Source organism: Peromyscus leucopus, chromosome 20, assembly GCF_004664715.2.
Source record: "Peromyscus leucopus breed LL Stock chromosome 20, UCI_PerLeu_2.1, whole genome shotgun sequence".
In the NCBI taxonomy this organism is placed as follows: Eukaryota; Metazoa; Chordata; class Mammalia; order Rodentia; family Cricetidae; genus Peromyscus; species Peromyscus leucopus.
This window is the reverse complement of record NC_051080.1, coordinates 61,344,474-61,366,743: the sequence shown is the minus strand read 5'-3', so window position 1 is coordinate 61,366,743 and position 22,270 is coordinate 61,344,474. Positions and strand designations below refer to the sequence as shown.

General features: G+C 44.7%; 1 protein-coding gene across 1 annotated transcript in view; it reads right to left on the bottom strand.

The window, feature by feature from the left end:
• The window catches only part of Deptor (DEP domain containing MTOR interacting protein), a 157,272-nt gene that overhangs the window by 102,520 nt on the left and 32,482 nt on the right, over positions 1-22,270 (bottom strand). Inside the window, exons 2-3 of the mRNA XM_028871913.2 lie at positions 2,749-2,927; positions 753-876 (exon numbers count right to left, since the gene is read on the bottom strand). Coding sequence (XP_028727746.1) covers positions 753-876; positions 2,749-2,927 — 303 coding nt within the window. The remainder of the gene's footprint in view (positions 1-752; positions 877-2,748; positions 2,928-22,270) is intronic.

The window sequence follows — 22,270 nt, the reverse complement described above, 5'->3', positions numbered from 1 at the left end:
CAGACTTGTCAGATGACTACTCCTGTGCTATGGATGGCATGTTTCAGCTTCCAGAAGGCTGAGAGACGGTCCTCGGCAGATCCTGCTCCATGAAGCGCTCGCTCGCTCGCTCACTCGCTCTCAGTGCTCATCGCCTGACATGACCCCAGCCTTCCCCCATGAACGGCATGTACAAGCCTGAATCCTGAGATTCAGCAACCGTCACATCTAATCAAATAAGGAAAAGGCCATGGGTGTCACTTGACAGCAAACGTCAAAGAGCACCCTTCTGTTCTCACTTCTGGAGTTTTGTGCGATGGTCGTAAGTGCCGGAAATACGATTTTGATAAAGAATTAAAGCGCTTATGAAACCATCTTTGATTTCTGGCGAAGAGAAAGGCAACTATATGACAGAGTTTTCTCCTATTAAAAGGAACGGTTATGTAAGCAGCCCACATGGAAGAGCCCCACTGGAGTTGACACGGTAAAAGACAGACAGATGAGCTGCTGAGGAAGCTCAGGTGATACAGTACTTGTCCCGTGTTCTATTCTCAGCACCATATACAACAAGGAAAAGTGGCACACAGTCGGAATCCCAGCAGGTAGAGGCGGAAGGGTCAGAAATTCAAGGTCATCCTATGGCTGTAGAGGGCTTGGATTCGGCGTAAGAACCTTTCTCAAAATGAATAAATAAATTAACAAGCCAGCAACGGAAAGACTAATAGAGCCCGTTTCCTTTTTTCCAAGTCAAGATAAGATGGCAGTGGACCTACTTTTCATACAGCCTCTGTCCTCTCATGAAGGCCTTCACTTCGTTGTCCAGCGGGAAGGTACCGTCATCCTTTCTGAAGCGGTAGAAGAGTTTTACATCCTTGAATTCCTTGTGCTCATCACACACTGAAACACAATACACACAGGGGGGGAAATGAGAGACAGAAGATTCAAATCCATCTCACCGCTTAATTCTTGCTCACACAGGTATCTGCTGTAGGGTAGAGTGAGTGCTAGCTACTGAGTGTTCTCACTCAGCGCTGTGAGCATCACCACCATCATCATCATCACAAACTGAAAGGCTCACAAAGTTCCCTTCATCACTTATCCCAGAGTCTTCAGAAGCATGAACACTGGAACAACATGAGCCACAAAGAATGTAAATCAAAGCTAGACGAAGTGGCATACACCTCTAGCCCCTATACCCAGGAGGCTGAGACAGAGAATCACTAGTTTGAGGTCATCTGAGGCAACAGGGAATGACCCTTTTGTCAGAATACCAAAAGTGATACAAAGAGAAACATCAGCATATAACTAATGTATGCTGGAGATTTGTTAGGTTAAAGGATGTTAGGGACAGGTTAGGGAAAACTGCAGTGGGAATGTGAGGGAGGAGTCCTTGAGACCCCAGCTTTGGGAAATGGAAGCTTCCCTGAACTATTTGTAAGTAGAACCCTAAAAGTGAGCAAACAAAAATAAGGAGAATTTTTATCTTAGCTTAGACGAACAACATTGTGCAAGTGTCTAGGCCAGGCTGAGACTTCAAGGACATACTGTCCTAGGGTTTCTACTGCTATAAAAAACACCATGACCAAAAGCAACTTGGGGAGGAAGCGGTTTATTATATCTTACACTTCCAGCTAACAGTCCCTCACTGAGGGAAATCTGGACAGGAACTGAAGCAGAAGTCATAGAAGAATGCTGCTTACTGGGTGTCCCTTCATGGTTTGCTCAGCCTGCCTTCTGATACCAACCAAGACCACTATCCAGATGTGGCACTGCCCATAGTGAGCTGGGCCCCCACCCACATCAACTTTCAACTTAAAAAATGCACCACAGGTTTGCCCACAGGGCGATATGGAAGCAGTTTCTTAATTGAGGTTCCCCTCCCTAAGTGACTCTAGCTTGTGTCAAGTCAACAGAAAACTAGCCGGCATGCACATGTTCATGAATGTTCATTGAACCATTGAGAGGGTGATGGTTGGAATGGCAATGGCCCCCATAGGCTCATATATCTGCACGCTTAGTCCCAGTTGTTGAACTGTTTAGGAAAGATTGGGAAATGGGTCCTTCCAGGAAGTGTGGGGGGTGGGGGTAGGGGGTGGGCTCTGAGGTTTCAAAAGCCCACTCCAGGCCCAGTGTCTCTCTTTCTGCTTTCTACCTGCTGATCATAATGTAGAGCTCTTAGCTACTACTCCAGCCAGCACCAGCTCTGTCTAGCCATGACAATCATAGACAAACCCTCTAAAACTTGTTTGTTTTTGAGACAAGGTCTCACTCTGTAATCCAGACGGGCCTTAAACTTGTGGCAATCTTCCATGCCTAGCTTAATGTCTGCTAACCTAAAAACAATAATTTCAGAGGAATAGACTATCATCACTGGTGAACTTGGCACACAGTATGCTGATCAAGTTGCAAAGAGTAAACATGCATCGTTTTGAAGGCTCAAATATGGCACACTGTCTAGGAAAGCATATGAAAATAAACCAAGTACCTCTTGGAGGCAGGAGTCTTTGGGAAGAGGTACTGAGGAGATAATTTAAAGTAAAATGTTTATTTGTTTACTAATTAACATTTGATTTTTTTGGACACAGGGTCTCACATAGCTCCAGACTGGCCTCAAACTCATTATTTAGCCAAAGATGGCCTCGAACTTCTGATCCCCCTGCCTCTGCATGTGCTATCAATTCTTCCTCTTACTTCGTAATGGGTACATCTACGCAATCGATGTGGTCTTCATGGCCTCTCCAGACACCTTGCCGGTGCCGCCTCACTCACCATGATGAATGATGCCCCGGTCGGCTAGTTTCTGCATGAGTTTTATTGCCGTCTCTCGGTCAGAGGCCTCCTTGTGTTCAATCAACCAGTCAATGAGTTCTTTTGCGACAAAGCAGTTCGGGTAGGTTTTGAGATGATGCCGTCTATCTTTAATAACCTTTTCTTCATGGAGCCTCAGCCTAAAAAGATGAGCAAGAATGTGAGGGAGGTTGCTGGCAAGGGGAATTCCTAAACCAATCCCATGGAGAAGTAACCAAACATGTTGGAGACCTCCATCCAGTCAAAGCCCTCTCTTCATCCCAGGTCACTCACAGTCCTCCAGTATTTGCACCCACACATTCATACGACCTATGTGCATTCATTCACTCATTCATAGGACAAAGACCCAGGCATGCCCATGATCATCTACCCATCAGGGACTTCTAGGCACTAGAGGCATGCATCAGAAAACACAGCCAAACAAGCTCACCTTTGGGATATTTTTTTTCCCTCCAGTAGGGACTATAGCTATGTTTTTGTTTGGGTTTTTGAGACAGGGTCTCATGGGACCCAGACTGGTCACAAACTTGATTTGCAGCCAAGGATGACCTTGGATTCCTGATCTTCATGCCCCCACCTCGGACTCCAGGCCTATGCCACCACACCTAGTTTACTGGAGCTAATCTTGGTGCGAGGTTTACTGCCTTCCACAAGTTGATCAGAGCACTTTACAGTGAGTGATTAGCTCACACAATGCTCACAACAATCCACCAGCAGTTAGTACTACCCTCGTTCTTTAACAGCGGAGACTAAGATTTGTTGCAGAATAATATTTTAACTAAGCAAAGATGTGTTACATTTGTTTGTGCTGCGGAATATTACTTTAACTGTGTACAGGTGCATTACTTTTGTTTAGGCTGCATTTGTTTAATTATGTAAAGATGTGCTGCATTTGCCTCACCTTGCCTGCCTAAGGCACCTGAGTGGTCTAATAAAGAGCTGAATGGCCAATAGCTAGATAGAGAAAATGACAGGCGGGGCTGGCAGGGAGAGAGAATAAAGAGGAGGAGAAATCTAGGCTTGAAAGAAGAATGGGAAGAATAAGAAAAGAAGGAAGAGAGAACAAGGGAGATGTCTGGGGGCAGAAGTCTGGCAAATGCCAGCCAGCAGACATAGAGAAGCTGGGAAAGTAAGATATATACACTAAGAAAGGTAATAAGACAAAAGGTAGATAAAGAGAAACAGATTAAGTTAAAAGAACTAGCCAGAAATGTGCCTAAGGTAGGCCAAGCATTCAAAACTAATAAGTCTCTGTGTCATGATTTGGGAGCTGGTTGGTGGCTTAAAAGAAAAAGCCTGGTACAGAGGTCCTTCAATTAAATGACTTATCTAAACCCACACGACTAACAAGTCTCGAAAATGAGATCCGAGGCCTGTTGTTGTCCCTGAGTTCATCAGGCTGCCTCCAGCTAAAGATGGATAAATGAAAAGTCAAGGAGAAATCGATTAAAGCTGTTGGGCAAAGAAAATACAACTTACTTCCAGGCTGGTAAATTAGTGGAAAGGGCTTTGTGGGAGCTTCCCCTCCTTTTCCATGATTTCACAAAGGAATTATGGACCTGCCTTTTCTTTAAGGTTTCTGCCGTTTACAATATTTTTTTTTTAAATCATCCTTGCATTTCCTTTTTATTTCTCAAATGAAGGAATTGAATGGGTGACCCACAAGGTTGCCTTCTACCATCCTCTTACCTGATGTCTATGTTTCATGATGCATATTCTGAACAGTGCTGAACAGTCTTGGAAAATGGAATGCCTCATAAAGAGTTGCATGATTCGGACAAGTGATTTAAGGGCTCCCCCACTCCCCCACCAGTAAAGTGGAGAGTTTGGATAGACTTTTATCCTTGGCCATGTTGAGACTTAGGGGAGGGTATGCCAAGCAGAAACCCAGCAGAGTGGATCCCTCACAGGGAAAATTCTAATGAAAGAGACTGAAGGGCTGGAGGTGTGGTGTTCAGTGGAAAAGTATGTGCCCAGTGTGAGTAGATGAGAGAGAGGGAGAAAGCCAGGTGGGAGTGGGGAGAGAGAGAGATCCTATTCTTGTCTGTTTTTGTTTGTTTGTTTGTTTGTTTTGTTTTGTTTTGATACAAGGTCTCATGTATTCCAGACTACTCTCCAAATCCATATGTAGCTAAGGATGACCTTGAACTTCTGAACCTCTTGCCTCTACCTCCCAAGTGGTAAGAGTACAGATATGTACTACCATGCCCATTTTTTTTGTATGCCAGGCAAGTACTCTACCAAGGGACCTACACCCCAGTCTTCTGGGGGGAGGTAGGGTGGAGTCTTTTACACCACCGCACTGGGGTAAAACATGCTATGTAGCTAAGGATGACCTTGAGCTCATGATCCTTCTGCCTCTACCCTCCAAGTGCTAGGATTACAGAATGCATCACCATGCCCACTTTGAATGGGTTTTGATATCTCAGAAGGTGTCCCAAGTGGGGAGTATACCCAACCAAAATCTCAGAGGCTTAGGTGTTCTTTGCGACCCAACTGCCACAGATCAAATTGTATTCTCCTCAAATTCACACCTGCCCCCCTCAGTTGACTTTTCAATCCCACGTATTCTGTGATTCTGTTTAGGGAATGGGTTTCTAAAGATGGAATTAAGAACTGGGGATGGAGGTCAGAGGCAGAACACTTCCCTAGTACATGCAAGGGTCTAGAGAGCAGCCCCTAATCTACTGTGACTGCAAATGGGGACATGGGCATATGAAGATGCAGGGAGACTGTCACCATCTGCACATCAAGGAGGCCTCAGGAGGACAATGCACCTTGCTGTTGTATTTCCAGGCTCCAGGACAGATAAAATTTTCAACCACATCGTCCACTTGGCTATACAGGTCCACAAACTAACAGAGCCACTGAAGGTTGATGACTTCAAGACCCGGGAGTGGCCTGAGAAGGAAAGACGCCAGGACTCAGGCTCTGCAGGGGCCTAGGCAATAGAGATGGGGAGTAAGGACCGTCCCCAACCAATGGGAGCTACATAGAATAAAGACAATGAGTTCAAGTGAGTTTCTAGCCCAGGCCTAACGTCGTACCAAACATTTTCACACGTGTTAAATGATCCACTCTCAAAGCCATTCACCTATCTGGAATCTCACTTTTCTCCCTTGTAAAAGAAGGGTTTTAAGCAAGTGAGTGATCATGTGATCTCTCTATGGTTGGTGTTGAAATTCCTGCTTAATCTAACTTCATCCACCTCTTCTCTGCTAATTGCACTGACTTCCCTTGGGAAACCATCCATCATCTGCTATCAATTCAAGCAGTTCATATGTGATTGGGCTTAGCCCCAACATGTGACCCAGGCTTAGCCAATGATAGTGTGCTATTTTTTCCCTCAGGTTCTAAGTTTGGTTCATGAACGAGCATGTACTTTAGACAAGGCAAATGTGAGACTTTTTCTGTAAGTCCTGGTTGTTACTAGACTTTTTATTTTATGCCTCAGACGAGTATGATGATACCTACAATCCCCAGCACCAGAGTACTGCGGCAATCACTGGCTACATCACAAGATCCCATCTTAAACAAACGCAACAAACACTTACAGCTACAGCTACTGTCCATTCTTGCCATGATAAAGACTGCATGCCCAAGGAAAACTTTTCAACCCAGAACAAAGCAGTCATAATATAATAACAGATACAAACAAATCAAGAGAAAAGTTCTGCCAGGCATGACAGAATACGTCTGTAATTTCAACACTCTGGGCAGGAGGCAGGAGGATTGTTATTTTGAGGGCAGCCTAGGTTATGGAGAGAACTTATCACTAAAACACAAAACAACAATAGCAAAGAGAAATCTTTCCAATAACCCTACCTGAGCACCTGAAATCAACAGTCCACAAAGCCAGTGAACTTGTATTTAAGTAACATGAACCACCATGTTACCTACCCTTTGATGAGGTTAATTAGGGGCCTATTCTATGAAAAAGGTCCCAAATCTCCCACTGGATGATTGAATGGCTCTATGACACTCAATGTTGCCTCTTCTGTGCCTCCAGAGAAACTGTCAGTAGCTAGAGCTGTGTAACCTGAACACAGTGGTCCCAGGGCTCCCAGGGCTCCCAGGGCTCCCACTGCAGATGTTTGCTTTCCATTCCCCATCTCCCCACTCTACTCTGTTGCTGCTGTTATTATGGCTAGCTAGTACTTCATTTGGATTTTTGAGATGGGGCCTTACTGTGTAGCCTGGCTATCTTGTTGACATATCATTCGCTCATTGCCTTTGTTCCTGAACTCAAACAGTCCCTTCCATCTCCTGCTTCTTCTATGCTCCCTTCATGATCTTCATGATCCCTTAATCTAGCTTGTATAAAACACCAGTGAAAAGTTCAGGGGCTGCAAAGACAGCTCAGCAGTGAAGAGTAAGTGTTGATCGGCTTTCTACGGGCCCACGCTGGATCCCCAAAATGTTGTTGTTTTGGCTCTTTGCTCTTTTGCGGGTCCACCACCCAGCTCCCAAATAAATTACACACCCAGAGGCTTATTATTACTTATAAATGCCCAGCCTTAGCTTGGCTTGTTGCTAGCAGCTTTTCTTAAATTATCCCATCTACCTTTTGCCTCTGGGCTTTTCCTTTTCTTCTGTAAATCTTTTTTTCACTCTTTCTCAGTGGCTGGCTGTATGGCTGGCCCCTTCTTTTCTGGCTCCTTGATCTCTTTCTCTTTCTTTTCTCCTCCCAGATTCCTCTCTGCCTTCCAGCCCCGCCTATCCTTTCTCCTGCCTCACTATTGGCCATTCAGCTCTTTATTAGACCAATAAGGTGTTTTAGACAGGCAAAGCAACATAGCTTCACAGAGTTAAACAAATGCAACATAAAAGAATGCAATACATCTTTGCATCATTATAAAAATATTCCACAGCATCCTTAAAATAATATTCTACAACAAGTATGTCCTGCTTTTGCAAAGGACCCATGTTAGGTGATTCATAACCACCTGTAACTCCCTCTTCAGGGGATCTGACAACCTCTTCCAGACTCCATAAGCATCTGTACTCCCATGTGCACACTGTCACCCCTTCCACATAGCCATATAATTACAAAAAAAATGAATCTTTGAAAAAAATGAATTCAGAAGTTTTGGCAGAAGCCGAATATGAACCTCCATGAATAAGGAAACCAAGTGTTTGGGGTATGGAATTTTTAACATCTATTTTCATTACTCAAGGACAGTTTTGTGTGGAGATAAATAGCTGACAGCACAAGTGGGAACATTCAGTCACTTATGATTATCTGAGACCCAAGAGTCGAAACGTGCTATAAAGCTCACGAAGGAAAGGACAGAGCAATGACTCCACCAGTAAGAGATGAAAATGCCAGTGATGGGGGGGGGGGGTGTTTCTAAGCATCATCATCCAACAGGTCTAAAGAAGGCCCATAAGACCGCAGTGACAGGGTTGGGGATTTAGCTCAGTGGTAGAGTGTAGAGTGCTTGCCTAGCAAGCGCAAGGCCCTGGGTTCGATCCTCAGCTCCAAAAAAGACTGCAGTGACAAAGCAGGACTGCCTGATTTACCAAGAAGAATGTGGGCGTGAAAGGTAGAGGCACAAGGAGTTTACCAAGGTCTTTTTATCAAGGTCATCCTCAACTAATGGTAAGTTGAAGGCTAGGCAGGGCTATATAGGGCCCTGTTTTAGCTGCAGAAGCAGCAGCAATACACACAGAGATACACACACACACCCCACATATCCACACACACACACAGATACACATGCACACACATATACACATACCACATACACACACACATACCATACACACACACACCACATCCACACACACCACATCCACACACACACATCTACACATAACACACACTAACACACACACACATACACACACACACACACACACACACACACACACACACACACACACGGGAGTGGGGAGAGAGACTGGAAAAGGAGAGAAGTTAGGAAACCCAACTACATTTGAACTTTAGAGAAACAACAAAATGATTCTTTTATTATAAGCATGGCCCAAATGCTGCATAAGACCTACTTATACTAAAGAACAATTATTCATTAGCTCTGCAATTCAAATTTTATTGAGTACTCTCCATCTAATCTGGCAATCCTATAGGGGACATGTTTTATTAAACACGGAAGTATATTAGGATTAATATTTTATAGGGGCAAGAAAGAGATTTACATTGATAGGAAGGGACAATTTGAGTCCTTACTGCTTTCTTCTTCTAGGAAAAACTAACTACTTATATAATTTTGTTGAAAATACCTGACTCATTGTGTTTATCTCCTTCTTCCAGAAAGTACTTTGGCCCATGTGCTTGGAGCCAAACCCTAGCCTTGACGTACTAAGGACCAGGTGAGAGATACAACCTTAAAGATTATGAACTTGGAAAGCTGATACAGTGAGGCTAGAGCACACAATCCCCAGCTCTTACTATTGAGCCAAATGACTTGAGAACAGGCCTGGCGGGCTGCTCAGCAGGTAAAGGTACTCACTGCGCAAGTCTGGAAACCTGAGTTCGGTCCTTCAAACCACGCAACAGTGGGACGAAAGAACTTACTGCACAAAGGTGTTCTGACCTCCACATTTGCCCCATGCCTATGCAGACAGACAGACAGACACACACACACACACACACACACACACAATTATAATAAGCCTTTTTTAAAAAAGAGGCAGATGTAAAACAGACAACAAATTTGGCTAGAAGTAACCAAACAAGGAAAGAGAAAAAACCTAACTAACTCAATGTTTGTGTGAGTGTGCGTGTGCATGTGCGTGTGCGTGCGTGCATGCGTGCGTGCGTGCGTGCGTGTGTGTGTGTGTGTGTGTGTGTGCTGCTTTTTGACACAGGGTCTCAGTATATAGCCCAGGTTAGCTTCAAACATAGGACCCTCTGTCCTCCTCAGTCTCCTGGAGTGTTGAAATTACAGACAAGCATGTTTCAGGTCTGTCAATCTTTTTAAAGTTGTGGGGCTGGAGGATAGGAAAGAGACTGAGGTCCAGAAGGCTTTATAGTGAAGCTTCAAGATTAGCATCTGAGAAAAACCTGCTGGCCAAGAGGAAAGTTGGAAACCTAGTGCCCAGATCTCCAGAACCGGTGGGAAACACTGGGGCAGGTTCAGGTGTAGACACACCAGGGTCTAAAAGTGACCCATGACTCACAATACTAAAACATATACCCCTGCGTGGAGACTTAAAATGCTGATGAGACACCCACGGACCGAAGCCATATGTTGAACTACGTGTAACAGAGCACACACAAGGAAGGCCGCACTGTGCCAGTGACCCCACAAACCTCCCTATGGAACTCAGTCTCCAGTTCTTTGTGCCCACCACTTTTGAGTTTCTAAACTTTCTCCCCATTCCTATTCACTCCCTTCTTCAGAAATATATAGTTTTTATAATAACCCATCCCTGCTTCTGCTACCAACTGCATGTCTCTGTGCAATATTTTGATCTGGGACACAAGAAGCTAGAATCCCTTGAAAGGTGCCCACTGATCCCCGTGTCCACTGCTGTCAGTGCCAGCCAGGGAAACAAGCAGGAGTTCCACAATGACAAGATGGGCAATGACAAGCAGGCTCTCAGCACACAGAAGCCGTGGTGCTGTGTGGGACCATCTCCACCTAGCAAAATGAAAAATCCCACCTAGGATGGGAAGCCGGGCAGAGGCACAGAAGCAAGACTCCTTCCAGTTACCTTGGTCAATACTGTTAAAAATCATAAGTGGCGCTGGTTACCTCGTGGAAAGGTTACGAGCCTCGACAAAACCCAGTGTCAGAGCTTTATTGGGGGAGGGGGACAGAAGAACCAGGCCTGGGGAGAAGAACATGCAGATTGCAGAGAGAGAGAGACAGAGACAGAGAAAGACAGAGAAGAGATAGTGTCAGGGGAGAAAGAACAGAGAAAGGAGGAGGGGGTCTGTGTCCGGCTTTTTAAGGGTTCCCGAGAACATGCGCTGATTGTGTGACCACCCCGAGTGCACATAATCACCAGCGCGCACTGATGGTGTAAGACCGCAAGGCCCCTTACTTAGCTCCTGAACTGCGCATGTGCAGTCTCGCAGCTGGAGTGGCGGCAGAATCCCAACAATTACACTATGAGAAGGTAAAGAAAATCATTGGCTGCCGAATTTAGCCCAGGAGAACAAATGGCACTTGGAAACACCACACCTTGCTGTGGTGGTCTGAATGAGAATGGCCCCCATAGGCTCATATATTAGAATGCTTGGTCGCCCAGGAGTGGAACAGTTTAGGAAGGATTAGGAGGCATGGCCTTGTTCATGTGGCCCCCTCTCTCTGCCCATTGCCTGCCAGCAGGATGTAAAGCACTCAGCTACTTCTCCAGTGCCATAGCTGCCTACTTCCTGCCATGATGACCATGGACTAGCCTTCTAAAACTGTAGGCAAGCCCCCAATTAAATGGTTTCCTTTATAGAAGGAAAAATAAACTTGAGGTATAAATAGAGACACCTGTTTTACATATAAACATAAAGGTGAATTGTTTTATTTGTTGTTGTTGTTGGCTTTTTTTTTGGGGGGGGGGGGGTTTCAAGACAGGGTTTCTCTGTGTAGCTTTTAGAGCCTGACCTGGGTCTCGCTCTGTAGACCAGGCTGGCCTCATGAATTCACAGAGATCTGCCTGGCTGTGCCTCCCAAGTGCTCGGATTAAAAGCATGCATCACCGCCACCCAGCTCATAAAGGTGAATGTAATAGAAAATTCTAAAGCAAAATAATAACAACAATAACACATACACACACACACACACACACACACACACACACACACACACATACACACACACTAAGAAAAGAAAAAAAGGAAGAGAAGGAGGGAAGGGAGGAAGGAAGGGAGGGGGGGGGGAAAGGCAATCTGAAAGAAAACTCAATTCAGAAAACAAAATTGTCCTAACATATAGTGAACTATTAACAAAAACAAGGACCGGCAGGATGGATAGGTGGGTAAAAGCCTTTGGTGTGCAACCGTTCAACCTGAGGTCAATCCCTGGCACCCATGGCACAAAGAGAGAACTGACTCCCTAAGACATATACTTCTGCACTCTGTGGCACGTTCCCTGCCCCCCCAAATGCATAAAAATTAAAAAGAAAATTAGAGCTTGAGAGTCTCCCTATGTGCTAGGCACAGTGACGACTGCTTCATTGGTCCTTGTGGTGACTCCCTAAATAATCCTAAAACTGCCAATGGTCCTTGCAGGCAGAACCAATTTTCAAGAATACTGCGCCCTAATTTTAAAAAGTTAGTTCACACCAGTACACCGACATCTTCAGAAGAGTCCCGCTAATGAATTCAGTGACAATAGCACTGAGTCATTTGTTGAACACGCTCAGAGTGGCAGAATGCAAAACACTAATTCTTAGACATGCTGTCTGTCAGGAATCCAAGAATAATGAAGGCCAATTTATTTAGAAATTCAAATGTGGAACAAAATGCCACATACTGCAGCGGAGGAGGAATGTGTAAGGAGCCAAGGGAGTCATTTCTGCTCTTGTACACTTTCCAAATTAAAAAAATTATTAGGTGGTGTTTATCTTGAAATACTACAGGAGAGAACTCCATTGACTAGCCTTCTGTGACCCCCGAGCCCAGGGCTAACTGGGACTTCTTGACTTCCACGGACTCACTCTGCAGAGTGGGGGGCAGCGTACCACACCTGCCCCTCTGGCCCTGTCTCCCTCCAGCGGCTGACTGGTTTCTTATTTAAGAAAGCAACATCTGGGGCTAGAGTTCAGTGGTAAAGAGTGTAAAAGCTCACCTAAGCAAATATGAGGCCCTGGGCTCACTCACCAGTGCTTTGGGGGTTGGGGTGGGGGACTGTTTGGACTGAGCATGTTGACTATCGGTAGAGCGCATGCCTCACATGCTAGAGGCCCTAGGTTCAATGCCCAGCATTGCAAAGAAGAAACAACAACAGACCACACGCATAGCTTGGTCAGGTGGCTCATGCAGGAGGCTGGCATCAGGATTGCTATGAATTCATAGCTAACCTGGGCTACACTGTGAGTTCGAGGCTATCCTCCGCTATCTAGTAGTAATACACTGTCTCAAAAACAAAGGGAATAGAGTAGGAGGCTTATTGAGGTAGCTCGGGGGTAAAGGGTCCTGGCAACTCGAGTTCCATCCCAGGAAACCAGGTAAGGGTGGAAAGAGAAGTGACTCCACCAAGTTGTCATCTACATATGTAATGTGGCGTGTGTACCACACACACACACACACACCCCACATATGTTCTCTCTCTCTCATGCACACACACTAATAATAACACTAAACTTTTAAAAATGGAACCAGATGGTAGTAGAGAAGGGGCAGAAAGCAGAGAGAGGGGAAAAATTATACCCAGGAATTTGGTAGATAAATTTCGATATTTTTAGATATGTTACCAGGGGTTACAAATTCTCAATACCTCTGCTACCATTTCTTTTCTTTTATAACCAGAAACAGAATTCTAAAAATGAGCAGTAAAAATGGAATACTCCAGAAAAAAAAAAAACACTCCAATAAAGAGATACAAATTTTCATACTGCAAATATACCATGTTATTGTGCTTGGCACAGTGGATGCTGAGATACTTGCTAGAGAGATGGAATGTGCAAGGGCACAAATAAAAATGATGTGGAGGAGGGAGAGGCTGGCTACCTGAGCAGGTGGTCCTGCACATAACTTAATCACCATCTACTAATGTGCAGTTTATCTCAATCTTTCTGGTTTTGTTTTGAAATGGGGTCTCATTGTGTGGCCCAGGCTAGTGTTGAATTCAAGATACTCCAGACTCAGCCTTGGGAGTCCTGGGATGATAGGTACGTGCCACTACATATGATAGACTTAATTTAAAAACCAACAACAACAACAAAAACCCAATGACTTGCTTCCACTTTTTCGGTAGGGTCTCATGACAGAGCACTGTTATGAGATGTGCCCTGAGCTGGAGATTTTCTCACCTCTGTTTTGGCAGTGTGGGGATTGAAATCCATGTCACTGTGGTTGATTCAGCTTCAAAGCCTGTGCCACCATTCTTGGCTCAGGGTGGAATCATATACCTCTGCCGCCATGCTTGGCTCTATTTCCATTTTAATGGTGACTAGATTTTCTTCCTGTGTTTGCCTAGCTCTTGATTCATTCTCTTCTCTTCTCTTCTCTTCTCTTCTCTTCTCTTCTCTTCTCTTTTCTTCTTCTTCTTCTTCTTCTTCTTCTTCTTCTTCTTCTTCTTCTTCTTCTTCTTCTTCTTCTCTCTCTCTCTCTCTCTCTCTCTCTCTCTCTCTCTCTCTCTCTCTCTCTCTCTCTCTCTTTCTCATCAAGACAGTTTATCCTGGCACCATTTTGAATAACCATGGCTCTGGAATACAAATTTAGGTTACCCCAACTTTCATGTTCTAATATGGAAGCAGTTTCATGAAGTTTTTTTACAGAACAAAGACACATAGTTGGGTAGGTCAGAAAGGCAGGTACCGCAGGATGGGGGGAGATTTTCTACAGGCCCAAGATGTTATCTGATGCCATTCTTAACTATTAGGTTGGTAGGAGTTAGGTTAGTAGATTTTAAAAGTATCTATTGATAGCTAGCTCCAAAACAGAGCTGGGCAAGGGATGACTGTTCTGAGTGCTAGAAGTAGCCCAAGATAAGGGAATTAGCCTCTGAGTCTGCAGACACAGTTTCTTTTCGAGAGTTTCTGTTCATAGTGTCCCTTGTTGCCTAAGCATCACATTTTGTGCATCTGGGAGCCACATATTATTTAATAAAATATTATAAAGTCCCTCATAGCTAGGAAGGCTGATTCCTAGGATCTGATGTAGATGAGTCAGAACAGTGGGAAAGATGGCTGTCTTCAGGACAGGGGGACAGCTAGTGAAGGCCATTAAGAAAGAAACTTCTGGATCATAACAAAATTATTAGCCATTATTATCCGGATCTGAATTTTTACAGCCCCTGTATCTGACATAACATTTACATGTGACATAGGATGCCCATACCAAAAGCTAAGCAATCAAGAACACAGTTTGGCCTAATGGAGTGAATAGCACCTGATTCTCTGAGGCAAAGTCACGTCTATAGTTCAGGCTGGTTGGCCTTGGACTCCCTCACTTCTACCAACACACAGGGCTTGAACTATGCTCCTTTCTTTCATATTTTCCTAACCTTTTTGAGACAAGGTCTTCTGTATCCCAGGCTGAAGCAAATGTGCTATACAGCTGAGGATTACAGCATTCACCAGCATGTGTTGTTTATACAGGGCCTGGAATCAACCCAGCCCTCCTTGCAAGCTAGGCAAGCACTCTACCAACTGCGCTATATCCCCAGGCTCGTATTTCCACATTCTTTTTTTCTTTTTGAGAGTCTCACTCTGTAGCTCTGGCTGGCCTGGAATCCTCTCTGTAGACCAGACTGGCCTCAAACTCAAAGAGAACTGCCTGCCTCTGCCTCTTGAGTGATAGGATCAAAGGTGTGCACCACCACACCCAGCATAAAGCCACAGCTCTAAATATAACATGCAGCCTGTGTACCATGGTCACCCTGCCTGCCATGCCCAAGGCCCCTTTCTATTTCAAACTGCCTTCCTAACCTTCTCCAGATCCGGGCAAGGTTCAAAACTCATCGCTGTGCCTCTTCCTGGAACAGGGTCTGAGCAGAAAGAGCCCCTGACCTATGATGGCCCTCACTTACTTCCCTGGGCAGGCCTAGGTGTATAAGCCAAGGACACTGGGTTCTTCCAGTCCACCTGGCAGGAATTAAGTAAACCTAGCCAAATGGCTCTTTCTTTATTCAAGCAAAACCACACCTGCAGTTTCCAAACATGTCTTTGTGCCATGAAACATAGAGCTAATTCGCACTCTGGTTAAAAGGCGTTTGGACTCAGAAGTGCAGGCTCGCTCCCGGTTTTCCCACACACACTTTTTACATCCTTGGTCTTCCTAGAAGTCATGACAAAAGGTTTAAGACTAGAAGGCCCACACTGCCTGTGGTGGGGCACTTCTGTAACTCAGTACTTGGGAGGAGGAGGAGGAGGAGGAGGAGGAGGAGGAAGGAAGGAAGATTGGGCATTCCAGGCCAGCCTCAGCTACGTAGTGAGTTTAAGGCCATATCCTGCCTCCAAAAAGCAAAAATAATCACACTTAACAATAATAACAAAACTAGCAGAACCAGAAGATGCTGAGGAAACAGGACTGGCAGGTTTGGGAGAAAAAGGAAGGCTGATCAGCAGGAGACACAGAGAGAGTGTGCCTGAGGCTGGACATGATGACGGGCAAGGGGCAGTTTGTCTGGAGTGGGTTTGTCCTTCAGAGTTTTCCAGTTTTTCTTTCAAGTCATGTGTATCCTTTCAATAATTAAGACTGGGATAGGAGGTGGGGATCACAGGATCCTAGCCTCCCTGCTCAGCTCTTTGCTGACAGATCCAGAAGGTGGGGGAGTGCTATCTAAGATACTCCCTGTACCTATACCCTTAGATGTTTGAGTGAGTCCTGGATTCTGTGGTCCCAAGACCTTGAAAATCCAAACTCTAAGCCAGCTTCTCTCCCCGACCCGGGCTCCTCTCTCACCTCCCAACCACAAGCATGCCTGCTTTGTCCTGGGAACATTCTGAACTCTTTAGCCCCTGGGAGTGTAAACCAGACCATGCTATGGCTCACCAGAGGTCACGATGTTCAAGTTACTCTCTTCCCTCCTTTAACAACCCCAAAACCTTGTGTCTGCAAGGGCAGCCTTTGCAAGGGCACCTGCTTGGTGAACATGTTCCCACACCGAGATCAGCCTGCTTTCCTTCCCTCACACGAGGTTCTAGTGCCGCAGGTAAAGCATGCATTGCATGACCTCAGATCCAACCGCGGACACAAAAACTCTGCTTACTGGCTACTACAATTCCCATGGTTGCAAATTGAAAGGAGTCTTGGTGATGGGGAAATCAAGCAGGGTGAACTCTGCACTCAGCACTGTGGAATGCACAGGTACTACAGCCTTGGATTCAGAACTTAAACCCCCTTTTACTATATTGGTGAGAGCAAACACCTCTATTTTATTTGAGTGTTTAATCCGACTAGCCATGATATTTAAAGAAAAAAAAAAAAAGACCTTCCTATCATTTATCTCAGACAGCTGGTTCACAAGCTTTCAATTCAAGGTGATTCTGTAATTTTCTATTCCTGTCTGGCCAACCAGCTGCCCAAATTGCATCAGACAGCTCCCTCTCCCAGTCCTCAGGGAACAAACATTACTGAAGGCAGGGTGTTAATAATACCTTCAAAATCACTGTCCATCTTATAAGAAACATTTTTTTTTTTCCCAGAAAAACAGCTCCATGAAGCTGCAGCAGCTTGTGGAACCCCAAAGAAAAAGTGGGAGGGTTGAAATTCCCCATTGTTATTTAAAAACTGCATCATGAATCTCTGGCAGTGTAAACAATTCACACAAACAACACAGAATGCCAAATTGGGAGGGGGAGGCACAGGATGAGCCTGGTGATGCAGAAATGGGTGCCTCCTACCTTAGCCCCCCAAATGCTGGGGCTACAGGAAGATACAACTACACTCAGCTCATAATTAAAATTTAGGTGTAGAAAAATGTATATAATGAAAATGAAAAGTCTCTAGGTTGGCGCGAATGGACCATTATTAAAGATAGGTAACTATCAATGAACTGTTGAAGCTGGCAGACAGGTGAATAAGAATTTGGGAAACTATTCTGATACGTTTGGAATTTTCCTCAAGCACTACTTTCTCAAAGAACCTGATCGCTACAGTTGTGTATTTTTGCTGTGTGTCTGCAAACATGTAGCTTGATAAGCATATTTCTACATGAAATTGGACATGGTCCACATTTTACAGAGTTTTGTTTTTATTAGGTTTTTGTTTTTTTTAAAGACATGGTCTCTCTATTATGTAGCTCAGGTTGCTCTGGAACTTGCTATGTAGATCAGGCTGGCCTTGAACTCACAGAGATCTATCTCCCTCTGTATTGGCATTGAAAGTCTACCACCACATCCAGCTTTACATTTCACAGTTTTACTTGAAGAAAATGCTTGAATTTTTCATGACTGATTATATTAATAGAGCATATAGACAGGAATAAAAATAGGAAGAAAAGGGCTGGAGAGACAGCTCAGCATTTAAAAACATATACTCATATAGTGCTTTTGTAGACGATCAGATTTTGGCTCCTAGAGCCCATGTGGGGGTGGTTTACAACCACCAATAACTCCCGCTCCAAGGGATCTGATGCCCTCTTCTGGCCTCTTGGGGTATCTGCACTCATATGAGCATACACCCCCCCTAGCACCCCCCCTACGTAGCCATAATTTTTAAAATAATGAAAATAAATCATAAAAAAAATAGGAAGAAAAAAGATCTGTAAACAGAGAGCACATGACTGCGGAGAGGCAGAAGGAGCTAGTCTCAGACCACACACACACACACACACACACACACACACACACACACACACTATCTGAAGCCCCCCTACACACACTTTTCAAAGCTTCAGCAACCACTTTAAAGACAGTCTTACCAAAATTCTACCAGAAAAAATCCTTCTCAGGGGGTGGTAAGCAATGGTTTTATGAATGAAGAACAAATACAGAGACAGTTCTAAAAGAATCCTTCCGGGCTGGAGAGATGGCTCAGAGGTTAAGAGCACTAGCTGCTCTTCCAGAGGTCCTGAGTTCAGTTCCCAGCAACCACATGGTGGCTCACAACCATCTGTAATGAGATCTGGTGCACTCTTCTGGCACGCAGCATACATGTAGGCAGAACACTGTACACATAATAAATAAATAAATCTTTAAAAAAAAAAAAAAAAGAAGACGACGATCAATTTGCTGGGCAGTGGTGGCGCACGCCTTTAAATTCCAGCACTCGGGAGGCAGAGCCAGGCGCATCTCTGTGAGTTCGAGGCCAGCATGGTCTACAGAGTGAGATCCAGGACAAACACCAAAATTACACACAGAAACCCTGTCTCGGAAACCAAAAAAAAAAAAAAGAAAGAAAGAAAGAAAAGAACTTTCCTGGGGTTGGGGATTTAGCTCAGTGGTAGAGCGCTTGCTTAGCAAGTGCAAGGCCCTGGGTTTGGTCCTCAGCTCCGGGAAAAAAAAAAAAAAAAAAAAAAAAAAAAATCCTTCCAAAGCCCATGACAAATCAATACAAAGAAAATCAATCTCAATCTCTCTCTCTTCCCCTCCCCCCCATTTGTTAGTTTTTGTTGTTCATTTTTTTTTGGTGGGTTGTTTTTTTTTTTTGTTTTTTTTTTGTTTTTTTTTTTTGAGACAATGTATCAGGTAGCCCAGGCTGGCCCTTCAAATTGCTCTATAGCCAAGGATGTTTTTGAACTCTTGATCCTCCTGCCACAGCATCCACAGGCCTGGCCAGGTGTCCAGCCATCTGTGGGACATGTCACAGCAAAGCTCTAAGATTGTAAACATAGGCAGAAAGGAAGGCCACTTCACTCAGAGCCTGGCACACCATATGCTGTATGATGAGAGAGCGCGTACATAAATAAAACCAGGAATGTCTTGCATCTGCATGGAGTCCATCAGAAATGACCCCAGCAATGTCCCTGGGGTGACAGGATGTATATGGTGGCTCACATCTGTAGGGGACCAAGGCAGAATGGCTGCAAATTCAAGGCTATACGAGTGAGTTCCAAGCCAGCCTGAGCTACAGTGTGAGACCTGTCTCAAACACAAAACACGACAACAAAATAAATGCATATCCCTGTAAATCAGGAAGGCAATATCACCCCCACTTGATCTTGTGAACTGAAGCGCCCTTGCTAAAAGTGCTGCAGTCTGACCGATCAGAACTCCTGATAGTGGAGAGATGGTGGAAGGTTGCAGATCCAGGGGCAAAGTTATCTTAGGCTGTCCTAGTCTCTTTAATAGCCATGTATCACCCACCCCTACATCTGATCTAACACCTTTTTGACCTCTGGAATGCACTAATTAACTAAGTTGCCAGGAGACCACCAGCATGAAGGCTCCGAATGTCATCATCAGCACCCGAAACCTCTAGCAGAGATCCTCCTGACTTGTACTAACTCCCTCAACTCAGATCCCTTCAATGTCTTCAGGAAATGCCAACATTCATGCTTGTCTTCTACCCAAGTGCTCTTCCATGGTGGGGCGTGTCATCTGGGACAACCTGACAACCTGTTCCTGGGTTGTGGTCCTCTTTGACTCAGGGTAATTTGTCTCTTCCCTTTGGAATAAGAGCTGTGTTTTGTATTGACAGCAGATACAAATGGGAATTAAAAATATGGAGACTTATTCAAGTTGTGTTTTAATAAGGGACAGACTCAGGACTTGAATCTAGACCTGATTTTTTGAGACAGGGTTTCTCTATGTAGCCCTGGCTACTCTGGAACTCACTATGTAGACTAGCCTGGCCTCAAAACTCAGATCTTCACCTGCTTCTACCTCTGGAGTGCTGGGATCAAAGATGCATGCCACCACCACCCAGCTGGATCTGATTTCTGTGTGGAGATCGTTCCTTGCCATCTAATGCTGTAGGATTGAATCACCAATACTCTGCCTATTTTGTGGTCATATAGACTCAGAAGATGAAAACATTTATATGTCACACGGATATATACCAATATAAATACAGCAGAGACTCACAGAAGAGGCTACAAAAGACACCCCCATTCTCCTGTTCGTATTGAGCCAATGCTTTTGAATTAAGATAACACATTTAGGGACGGGAAATGTGTCAGAGGGTTCTGCCCCGCTGGAGAATGAGCAACAGTGTATGCAGGACATAAATCTAAAGCTTCAACATGTGCCTAAAGGCCCCAAGCCTTTGAAATCTCTCATCTCATCTTGGAGATAAGGGATAATGTAAGATGAATACAGGAAGTCCTTGAGGTCAGCCTTCCTTGGGGCATTAGACATGTGGTTTTCCACTTAGCTTCCATGTGAGATTTTTCTCAACAAGTCTGCTGAACAAACAAAGAGCCAGAGAGAGATCAGAGCAAATCTCCAGCTAGTCCTCTGATGAGTCAGAAAAACACCCTTCCTATTTGCAAAGTGCCTTTCCAAGAAGCTCCAAGAATTTTTTTTTTTTTTAAAGCAGGTCATTATCTATCTGCATGCCCCACCCAGCAGTCTGAGGCCTCTAATTGCCTTACAGGTGAAGAAACGAGTCCACAAGGTTTGGGGAACTTGCAGGAGATACAGGATGACTCACAGGACCATGTTGGTTGCTATGCCAACCGCCTCTTGTTTTCCTTGGTAAATGCCAGAACCGCACTCTCCATTCTGGGTCCGCTGTCCCTGCCAGACCCTTCTAATGAGTGGGGTGCCTGTTCTCTGACCCCTCCCTCCACAGACAGGGTTTCATACTTTACAACAATGGTTCTCAAATGACAGAACATGTTGTTCTTCCCTTTACCTCCGGTCCCAAGTTCCTGCAGCGGGTTCATGAATAGTGCTATTCAGATGGCCACAAATAAGGAAAAGCCAAGAAGACGTACGGCTTCCAGGTATGGCTGGGAGTCTCGGTTGAATCAACCAATGGGAAATGAGCCTCCTGCTCACCGCATTCACTCTGCATCACTGACTCATAGCAGAGCCATGGAGCCGGAGAGCCAGCACTCAAGGCCATATCCATTGTTCACTGTGGAGGTTTGGACACCTTGACTTTCTTATCTTATTTAAAAAAAAAAAAAAAAAGGGCGGTGGTGGCGCACGCCTTTAATCCCAGCACTCAGGAGGCAGAGCCAGGCAGATCTCTATGAGTTTGAGGCCAGCCTGGTCTACAGAACAAGATCCAGGACAGGCACCAAAGCTACACAGAGAAACCCTGTCTCGAAAAAACAGAAAAAAAACCCCTAATTTAGGGGTTGGGGATTTAGCTCAGTGGTAGAGTGCTTGCCTAGCAAGTGCGAGGCCCTGGGTTCAGTCCTCAGCTCCAGTTTAAAAACAAAACAAAACAAAAAAAAAACCACACATCTCATAGATTTGTTGTAAGGATTCAGTGAGAGATTCTAATAGGAAGTGCCAAGTAGTCAGTGCTGATTCTTATTAGTTATGATTTAACACACTTCATTATCAGATGTTGGCAGGAAGCACCATCAATCTCTCACTAAATACACATTTCTGTGATTTCTTAAAGTACACGTAGTCCCGAATCAAGGAATGACTGTGGTGGGCTAGCAACCTGAAGAGACTTGGCTGTTCTCCTGTTAAAGGATGAGAATGAATGAATGACAGAATGTCAGGTTGAATCCAGAGAAACCTATAAGGGTTACTCTCCCTATGGGGGCAGTTACTCTCCGAGAAACAAGCTGAGATCTGCTTTCCCATGAGGGGTGCTATGGCCAATCTCATCACTTCTATGATGTCAATGAGTTGCTTCAACTGAAAAACAAAAACAAAAAACATCAGTCTATCTAGTTCACGATTTCACATGTCAGTTTCTACAGATGGGAAAAGGGAGACTTAGTGAATCTGAGTTATTTGCCATTAGCCTCGCTGAGATATAAACCTTGACCTCCTGTCTGTT